The sequence below is a fragment of the Etheostoma spectabile genome, chromosome 20, assembly GCF_008692095.1.
Source record: "Etheostoma spectabile isolate EspeVRDwgs_2016 chromosome 20, UIUC_Espe_1.0, whole genome shotgun sequence".
Lineage (NCBI taxonomy): Eukaryota > Metazoa > Chordata > Actinopteri > Perciformes > Percidae > Etheostoma > Etheostoma spectabile.
The window spans coordinates 8,596,535-8,607,309 of record NC_045752.1 but is presented as its reverse complement, the minus strand read 5'-3'; the positions used below and the strand labels follow the sequence as shown (position 1 = coordinate 8,607,309).

The window sequence follows — 10,775 nt, the reverse complement described above, 5'->3', positions numbered from 1 at the left end:
ACTGTTTGATACGAAAACACAATTTTTACGAAGGTGTGAAGAGTTAATCTAGCTGTGTTCGCTTTTGCAAGAGAACTACAATGTTTTGATAATTGGGTGAAAGGTTTTCTTATTTGTGTGTAGAGTTTTGCAAAAATAGCCAATAGTTACAAAAAATGTGCTTAAGCAATCAGACAAAACTGTAATGGAAAGGGGAACTACAAGGTGTACACCTTTAACACCAGAGGGAGCTATTTCACAACCAAATGGGACCACAAGACATCATGGTATGTTTGACATACAAAATTATAACATCTTAACACATTGGTGTGAATTAATAAAGAGAGCAGACTCACAAAAAACAACAACCTTTAATACCTGGTGTCACAGTGTTAGTGGAACTGTAGATGTACTGAGATGCCAAGTCAAGTTGTACAGAACTGATCCAATTTTACAATGTTGATATCTCTGTATCAACCAGGTCAATTAACGTTTAATTACTGACTAATCTAGACATTGTTTAACACCTCAAATTACAGAAGTCTTGCATACAGACAACATTTCGTCTGACAATAATCCACATACTGAGGTGACTGATTAAAATGTAGGGGACTGATTAAAAAGGTAATTGACCAATCAGGCCTGAAGATATCCACTCTTAAAACAGATAATGCAAATACAACAAACTGACGTGAAATGGGCATATAAAAAGAAAACAAACAAAGTGTAACAAACATAGAATGCCAACCTGAACCAACTGGAATTGAGAAAGGCCGACCAACGTTGTATATCATATGGCGGAACATCAAAACATATTTTCCCAAACTACCAAAAAGTAAAAACCAGACAGCTGAGTGATGAAGATAGATCTTTAGAGGCTACAATTTTGTAACATTTAACATGTAGAAGTCAGAGAAAAATCATGCAGCTTTATCTCTTGACACAACCGGTTATAAAATATAAATTGCTGCTCGTAATCATACTTGATCTTAGGCTAGTTTCAGCGTAGATTGTGAGCTTTTGTAAAATAAACTTCTCATTCAAGGGCCATATCTTAGAAGCAAGCCCTTAACTCTGTCAAACTGTCCTATTTCAACACCTGTGCTGATGTTTAATTGTGTATATAAGCCTTTATATTGAGGCCTGATAAGCCTCTCATTTAGAAAACAGAAATCACTGCAGTGATTGTAATGTTTGCTGTTTGGCCCTTTTATGTTTGTTGCATAACACAGTATCTACCTGTCCAGTGGTGCCAGCAAACCGTTAAAGGAGAATGTTGTGTAAAAAAGGAAGTGGCCATGATTTTGTTTGACTTTAGTTAGTTTGTCCCCACTCAAGATTTGGATAATGGTGATAGATTTGTGTTTAAATGAAAATTGTTGGTCTTCCTAAAATTAATCTTAATTCTGGTGATATCAGAGACCTATTAACATGAAATTGTGAAACCCCCTTTGGAAATATAGTTGCAATATCTCATATGTATTGACTTATCTATCGAGTAGACATTGATTTCAGCTGCTAAATTCCTCTGTTAAACACAGCAGGCACCATACCATAAACATCACAGATCATATTAAGTCAAACAATAAAACCCATATACAGTGCAGCGTTTACATAAAGAAGCATTAAAATAGCTTTCCGCCTTGTAAAAACTCTTAATACATTACAAATACATGGTCAAAAATGCACATACAGTTGACAGCTCCATTTACTTATCCCTTCCAGGAAATCTGCTTGGCACGATTGTCATAAAAACAACAAAAGCTGGAGGAATTTACCTATTTTTTGGAGGAAAGCACCAAACTTCAAAAGTAGAAAATTGGACTAGCTTTGATATCAAATTATCATGCTAATACAGTAGGTGACAAGACTGATGACAAACCAGGCTGCAGCTAAGGTACTCAAAATGTAAGGCTGCTAATAATTACGATTCTCATAGTGAATATTGGCTGAATTTATCAGTACTGGAGTGAGTTGCAGCTTACTGTTTAGCTTAGATTAGCTACTGTTTACTATTGAACTGTTTTGGTAACTGCAGCCACACTTCTCATGAAATGCTACATAAACACTGGCAATCACACCAGAATAAAAGGGAAACTAAGCAGTAGTAAATGGCTTTTTGAAACATTTGAATGGCTATGATTGGTAACAAAAAAGATTAACAGAACAAAAGGCAAACATACTAAAATAATTAGTTTATAACTAAATAGTTTCACCTTTGTTCCTTTACTTACTTAACAGAGAAACTGTTTTTGTGAAGCAAAGATACCCCAAAAAAAATTAACAATGACCAACCTCTGTCCTGGTTTTCAAGCTCACAAACATTAAATATAGGTTGAAGACAGATGGTTAACAGCAACATAGAAAATGAAATAATATGAATAGTTTCAGGAAAAACTCCCTGGTTAAATAAAATCTATGATATGCAAATATATGGTGATTCATTCTACAGCTTCCACTATATAAACCTACTTATGACAGACAGTTTGATAAATCACCAGCCTTTTAAGAATGGTAATGTACAAACTTGCATAGATAAAGTGATATATTACAAAGCAGCTTTATAATTATGTGCCCAAAAACAGAACTTTTTATATTTACTGCAGGGAATAGCTGCTTGTTGTTGGAGGTCTAACGACCAACACTCGGACCACTAACATATGCAAGTTTGCAATTTGGCCAGGTATTGTTAAATCTCAAAGTGGGTGATCTGATCTGAGTTAAGCTAAAGATTGTATCTTATGATGCAGCTCTCCTGCTCAAAAAGGCTTAGGAAATACAGGCTCTAGGTCACACAAAACATCAGTTTAGGACAGTTTAGTTTGTTTTTAATTTATCTTTTTGTTTACTGTATGGCTATTAACAGTGTGGCATATGGATGACATCATAGAATCCTCTGAATATAAAGGGTTTCACTAACCTGTCTGTAATGCTCTAAATGCTGTTGAACATGCTTTCCCTGGGATTATTTGCTTTTACTCTTTAATGCACAGGGGAAAATGCCGAATTTTGGCTAATCTCAATGTAAGGCTATTCATTTCTATTTGGCTAAACCACCACCTGGGGACTGACAATTACAGGAGTGACATCTTTTTAGTGTAGTATTAAAATGGGTCCACAACATGTAGACACAAAGTCCTTTAAATTAATGTTGAACTTAAAGGGGAGTACCACTTAATTTCTGGATTTAAGATCAATGAAATTTATGACCCCACACACACCTGGAGAGAGAGAGAACGAATTTGAAAAGATGGTAATAATGAAAAAGCTAAATGTTAAACAAAAGTGGTGTCTGTTGTCACTTGACCACAGATATTAGTATTGTTTTAGATTTGAGTGGCAATCCCCTTTAAGTGTACCTTGCAGTTTGGAAAACACTCAAAAGTACAACATAGACACTACTCTGAGCACAGTTCTATTAAAAGCAACAGGTTATAAAACATTGACATCATCAAGAGGACGTGCTTTACATTGCGTTGAGTAACAACAGCCTCCCATCTCTACCTCAGTCTTGAGCATGACGTAAGAATCATGTTCCGTGTGCAAATCAAGTGAACACCAAACATGCGTGGCGTAACTCTAATGCTACTGACTGAATCTGTAGAGCTACATTGAGTGTGGTGATGGGGAAAAGCTGTTGTTGCGTTCGACAAACTGACAAAACAGAGCGATAAAGTAAAAGTTCTATGGTGGCTCCTGCATTACATTGTTCATACAAGAGAAAAGCATTTGTTAACTTTGATTTTTCCATTGTTTGTAGTGACTCGCCAAAATACCACACCACAGTTACCTGCAACTAAGGACCACTTGATGTGGGCCAGAGTTCCTTCGCGTCTCCAAACCACCAACATCTAACACACGGACAACCATGGTCCTTAGACAAGTCCGACTTCCTGTGACCATTTACCCTTCACCTCCCTTCAAGCCAAGGTGTAGGGTCGCATTTCTACCATGCCTCTCTCATGCAGAGCGATGGATCCCGAAGTGGCTGGGGCTGGTGCAGACTCAGCCCCCAAACAAATTAAGCACTCAAAGCTGGTGGGAGGAGAATAATGTAAAAGGGTGAAAAGGAAAAAAAACATGGCCCATCCATGAAGCGCCTCTCAGATCCTGCTCTGATGGCGTGTTTAGGTTGGCAATGGGTCGTCATCACCTTTGCTGCACTTGCACTTGCAGCAGAGGACAATGGGAGTGGCCAGAAGGAGGAAGGGGGAGGCAACCAGCAGGAGCAGGCCGAAGCCAGCAAAGATCCCCACAACCTGCAGGGAGACATCATAAAAAATAAATACACTGATGTAAATACAGCATTTATGCATACAGTACCAGCTATGTGTAGGAATTGTGTGCAGCAATGTTACATTTGACACAGCATCATCTTATAGAACACAAGTACTGGTGCAAAATGCATGTGCCTTGCTTCAGCATGCCAGAACAAGAACTTTCAATAGTTCTTGTTGTAAAACTTGAGTTGGATTAAATATCCAAGATGATGCTGACTTTTGTTTACTAAATGCTACAAGTTGACCTGCAGATGTCGATCTCGCTCTCTCTCTCTCATCTCGATCTCTCTCTCTCCTCGATCGCCTCCTCCTCTCGATCTTCCTCTGCTCTCGACGTCTCCCTCTCTCTCTCTCTCTCTCTCTCTCTCTCTCTCTCTCTCTCGTCTTTGTGAGAAAACACGTGTACACAGAAATATTGGAAGTGATGCACAAACCCACTTGATCTGTTCCAACGGAGTAGATTGGCAAAAATTAAAACCATTTAAGAAATATAGACTGAAAACGCTGCACTTTGCATTAACTAGGCAGGAATATATTTTTGACTTTCTTATGACAAAGACTAGTCCAGGTGAAACTCTTTACTGTTATGAGCATAGCAAGTTAGTAAATTAACCACATGGTGAAGCCAGACACCAACAAGTTCAGAGCCCCATAATGAAATACATAACATACAGTCACATGAAACAGTGAAATGTAATAGCACAATGCTTTTTCTCTTTTTATGAGGACAAAAAGACACATTTTTGGGGTAACGCTTGCAAGTAGCTCACACATTGCTTAATATCTTTTTTTACAGCTAGTATACAAGCTGCGCTGTAGAAGAAAGCACAGTATAGTGAGCACTATGTGCTCTCATTTGACCCAGATGACGCTTATATGTTTGTACACATGACCGTTCATGTACCTGAAGGAAGACATAGACCCCATGTTGTCAGGGAGAGAAGAGAGAAAAGTTTTGTTTTTCGTAAGATAGGTTTGCCCTGGTACATCTTGTAATTATGAGGGAGGCTTTTTAGAGGGGGGGGGGGGGGGGGGGGAGTTAAGGACACAGAGCAGTAAAGCTATAGCTGGCCTCCACCAGCTAAACTGTTATCATATGACTCAGTGTGGCCCACTGGGCAACAGATGCCAGAGTTGACAAAATAACAAGTGTGTTGGACAAAGGGATGTGCCAACCCATACATAGATTATTTGGCTAAGGTCAAATAAAAATGTACACACATATAATCATGATGATGTGTCATCCACTATTTCAAATGTAGGAAATTACATGTTATATCTAATCCTTTATATGTAATCCATCATTTCATTTGGTAACCTATCAGTAAAGAAGGACATTGGTTATGTAAACCTTTTTTTTTTTTTAAATATGAAAGGTGATTATAAAGCAGGACACTGACCACCAGGCACTTGCGCTGCATGTGGATCAAGCTGTCCTTTTACTATCGTCCTGTCAAGATAATGCTAGTCCATTACTGAAAGCGAGTGTGAGCCAGAAAGAGGCGGAACCAGGAAGCACGTGTATGGCCACATGCTGCAGTGTGGTTAAATGGTTTTGGGGGGGGAGGCCGAGTGTGTGAGACAAGGGGGGTTTCTCACCTGTGTTCTGTGCCAGATAACCGACGCCCTGGAGTGGCCCAGTTTGTTCCGGCAGGGCCCTTTGTCATAATGGATCAGGAGAAAATCATCCTGTCACACAAACACACACACGTACGCACACATTATAGATTAAGATTGACCATTAGCACACTGAAAGACACAGGTAGCTGTTCTGAGAAAATTGCCTTTTAAATGAACTGTGTGGTCCGGTTGTCTGCGCTCACACAATTAAGATTACATAAAGGCACCATGACCATAAGTCACCCTTTCCATCCTCAATTTCTGGAAAAAATAAAAACATCTCATCCCTTTCTCATCAAGACCAAGGTTAAGCTACAATTTCCTGATAAAGAAAGCTATTGCTGTCATAGGGAGACAAATGATGTCTACAGCCACGATTATTACAATGTGCAAACAGAGTACAATGTAAAAATAAAAATAAAAAAAAGTTCATCTTGCTCTATATTGCAGTCAACATCAAGGAATAAAGATATTAGGAAAAAACAACTCACATCCAGGGACTCCAAACAGTACCAGCAGAAGGCATGTTTGCAGTTCTTGCACATCATCTGTGCACAGCCCTCATCCCTCTCAATGTAAACTTTACATTTAGGACAGCGCTTGATTGGTGCGTCATCTTCTTCATTCTTATAGAAAGAGCTGGGGGAGAGAGAGAGACAAGTCTGATGGGATTTTTATTCCAAACACGACATCAAAAGTCCCAAATCACTCAAAATTCACTTTACATGAAGTGCTGGGGATGAGTTTGCTCTATTGAAGCAATCAATATTTGCAATCTTTGGTGTAACAGGATTGTGTGAAACTGTGGTAAGTTTGAGTTCAAGAGCTGACAACTCTTCCAAAAACCACCAGTCACATACGCTATTGAACTGCCACCAAAACTCTTATTCTTCTCTCCTGTTGATGTCGGTTTGTCTGTATGCATTTGTCCTGTGTCAGTAAAGTGCTGAACCCTGAAATTTGGGAGCAAGTAACTTTCATTCAGGGCACTGTCCTAGGAAAACAAACAAGCCTATTAATGACTAGTGGAGGGGGCAGTCATTTGTAAAGAAGAACCAGAATCCAGTATTTAGACAGCCACGATTAGAGCGAACAAGTGAAGTTCAAAGGCAGAGGCTCTTTACAACTTCAGAGTAGACCTGTTAATCCTTTCTTCCTCCACTGTGGCCTTTGAGCTTGGTCCTGGACTTGTGCAGATAGAGGAAAGCTTTGCAGAGCTAATGACGTTTCCAGAGTAAGAGGATATCACAAAGAAACGGGTCAGCTGCATGTGTCTCTGGGTAGCCCTCGTCTAACCTCACAGGCAGATCCTGTATCCTTAAGAGTAAAAAGCCCATCCCAGACTGCTTTACTGCAGTTTAGTTCCAGCCGATTGTTTTATATCAGCCTATTCATTTGTGCTTGAGCCCTGGCAGATGTTCAACTGAGCAGTGGCTGCAAAACAGCCAGCCAAGCAAGTTGTCATTCTATATTTAAAGGACTCAATGAATAAATCCTTCTGTATATTGACAAGTGGTTCAGGACTCCAGTCAGGTGAGCTAAACATGACGTATGGCTCCAGTACAAAAAATTGAATGCCATTTCCAGGGTTTGCATCTGCAGAAGCTTTACAGCAGCTGACACCGTCACAACACGGGATATATTAATATCTTTTTGAAGGTATGGAGGTAGTAAAATTATTTGGATAATGTTGACAAAAGGTTTAATGGAATGGATATTGCTGGTGTATAACACTTTTAAACAATGATGTAAAAATGTAACTAAATTATGACTAAAGTACAAATTTAATGTTATTAATTAAGTAATTAATTGTAATTTACATTTATTAATTTGTATAGCATTTTGTACCCCAGTAGTTAATACTACGGCTGCAACTAACGATTTTTTTTTTTTTTTAAACTGATTAATCCATAAATCATTTTCTCCATTATGGTATACAAAATGTAAGAAAAAGGATAAAATGACCATCACAGTTTCTTAAAGCACATGTTGACATATTCAAATTGATATGTGCTACCAAGAGTCCAAAACCTAAATTTCTTTAGTTTACAAACATAAAAGATCAAGAAAACCAGCAAATATTTACGTCTGTCGGCTGACTAAATGATGAACGCTGAAACCCTTAATGGGCCACCTGAAGAGAACGGTGTATGAGTGTTTAGTCAGGGTGTAAGGTATAAGGAGATAAGACAGAAACATTGTAATATCTGATCTGACTAATAACAGATTAGAGAAATTGGGAAAACAAGACTTTCAATTGCAACAGTACATTGGATCATAAATGGATAAACGCTTAAAAGGCAGTACCTGTTTTCTCCTGGTAGGAAGGAGGTAATGGGCAGGTTGTTCTCTTGGCAGGCCTGTCCGGGGTGCCAGTTGGCCTTGCAGGTCGAGCAGAACTCGAGGGCACAGACGGTGCATTGGACCAGCTGGGGCCGCGCAGGAGAATCAGCTTCCTTTAGTTGGCACACGGCCTGGCAGGTCGAGGAAGGGCACCACGTCCGGCATGGGTCCAACAGCACCTCTGATTGAACAAAAGTGCCAGCATCATGGAAAGTACCTCTTTTAAAGGGTATATTAACCCAAATCACAAAGAAAACGTTAACAACGGGACTTTTTTTTTTGGTAGAAGGTCGTTTTTAAGTTGGTGCGGAACTTTTCAAATGTTTCAGATTTTTGTAAAAATGTTTTGAAAAGCACAGCACCATTGTGGCGGTGGCAGGTGATATTTTAGAGGCATCTTCAAATCTCAGCATGTAAAAACCACAACAATGTAACCTGCTTACATTTGAATATGTCATAATTTTAACTAATTTCCGAGACTTCTCCAAAGTCTTTTGAACGTGTAACAAAAGACCAGTTTTTTTGCAAGTTATGTTCTAAGTTGGTAGAATGATGTGCTTTCCCTATCCTCTCCTTCCTTCCCCTTACCTCTCTGCCAAAAAGTCTGAGCACACATTCCACATGCACTCTTGGCTCAGCCTGAGAAATATGGAACGGTTACAGCAACTGTTCTGCCTGACTTGACTGGGACATTATGTGACGGCTGACTGCCCATTTCCAGACAGCATCAACAGCTTTTTCCGAGGCTTTCTGAAGATGGGAATTTATTTACAGGACCCCCTCTGTGTTTCTATGCATTTATTTGTGGTCGTTGTGTTCATGCACTTATGTATGCAAGTGAGATCTGCATGTTCTGGTCTACAATTTATGCCTGTGTGTAGGTGGAGAACCCTGCAGGGCGAGTTTAATCAAAGAGTGATAGCACGGCTTGGTTACTGCTATCTCTGTGTACAATGGAACTCTAATATCACTTATTAGCATGTCTACATTGACAGCACGGAGCGACACAGACACATTATCTTCCCTGCAATGATATCCAAGCCTTTTACAAGTCCGTTAACATTTATTCGACAAACAGTGTAAACAGCAGACAGTAAATACATAGCTGCACGCTGAAGCAGAGATAAAAGGATTTAACTAAAATATCTTGCTATGCTGCTAAGAGACCTGCCCGCATCACAATCAGTCAGACAGTTTACGAGTCTAGAGCCGAACCAATCCAATTAGTATCTCTTTAAACAAAGTCTGGGAGGCTATCCCCTTCATGTATATTTGATGGGAGACAGGGTTGAGTCAGAATACTACAGTACAAATCAGACAAATGTTAGGCCTGAGTACCTGTCACAAGAATATTCCTTGCCTGCATGATTATTTGTGGTTCATGAATGGTATTGAATCCATAAACTTTTTGTGCCAGAAGTCAAAATTGAAACTATTCATTTTAAAGCAGTTGACTGCTGCACATGAGCGACATTTAGATCTACTGAACAATTGAGCATTACTCAAATCTTTTCCGTTAGCTTTGAGCATGAGGGGTTGAATGAGCAGCAGTGAAGTAAGGCTATACTTGCAAGATAGGATTGTCATCAATCTTTTTGTGTCACAATGATATACAGTATCATTTGAGGATAGGAGGGTCCACGTGAGTGTGCGATTGACAGTCATTGCTCATGCACCACCCACTGATAATGACGTACTGCAGCAACTTTTGCGTTGACTCACCCCTTTCAAACTGAAGCTTCTTGTATTTCTGCATCATCTCTGTGGCCACCAGGCACTCAATCTACAGGGAGAGAGGAGGCGAGAAATGGGAGGGAAATAAACAGGTGATTGTGCATATTTATAACAGAGGCTGCAAGAAGCAATTATACATTCAGTGTGTGAATATCAATTCCATATATCAATAACAAGTTAAAATTTCTACAACATCAGAACTCATTATTTGCGTACCAACAAGGTCTTTTTTCCGTTATCAGATCGAAAAAGAAAATCCAGTTGCCAGAATGTATTCAACGTGCATACGCAGGCCCACTCAAGGTTAAATGCACTCATTTATTGGGCAATGAAATGAGCATTCAGGCTTTGTTAAAAAGCAGTCGATTACTAGGTAAGAGCAATTCTGTCAGAGCAGACGGGGATGAGGCATGATTTGCCTGAGTGGCAGGAGTAGCTGGGTTTCCATTAAGGGCCAGTGACACTGATTGATTAGAAACATAAGGCCTTGGTGTGCTGAACCATGCTGTGCCTACAGGCCTCAGAGACCACGAGAGAGAGTTGGTGAGTTCATCAAAAAAAACTGCCTGGAGGATTCCCTCAGATTGACCACAGCTGCTCATTATAATGGAATAAACACTCCGGCAGGTGGAGCGCAGTGGTCATCTTGAGTAATGCTAGAGCATTGAGGTGGCGTATATTTGTGTTAAACTAACAAACTAAAGGTTAGTTTTATTAGCATAAACTTTTGTATGTAGTAGGAAAAAGAGCAACACAATAGGAGATTTGTGACATGGATTTTTGTGACAAGGACCAGTAGAGATAATGTCACGGTTTTGA

General features: G+C 39.5%; 1 protein-coding gene across 3 annotated transcripts in view; it reads right to left on the bottom strand.

Annotated features, from left to right (window-relative positions):
- Positions 1-331: 331 nt before the first annotated feature.
- rnf144aa (ring finger protein 144aa) overlaps positions 332-10,775 on the bottom strand; it is a 32,547-nt gene continuing 22,103 nt past the window's right edge. For all 3 annotated transcript variants that reach the window (XM_032500390.1, XM_032500391.1, XM_032500392.1), the window contains 5 exons: positions 9,945-10,005; positions 8,187-8,403; positions 6,371-6,518; positions 5,859-5,948; positions 332-4,238 (listed from right to left, as the gene is read on the bottom strand). In XM_032500390.1, coding sequence (XP_032356281.1) covers positions 4,107-4,238; positions 5,859-5,948; positions 6,371-6,518; positions 8,187-8,403; positions 9,945-10,005 — 648 coding nt within the window. In that variant the 3' untranslated portion in view covers positions 332-4,106. The remainder of the gene's footprint in view (positions 4,239-5,858; positions 5,949-6,370; positions 6,519-8,186; positions 8,404-9,944; positions 10,006-10,775) is intronic.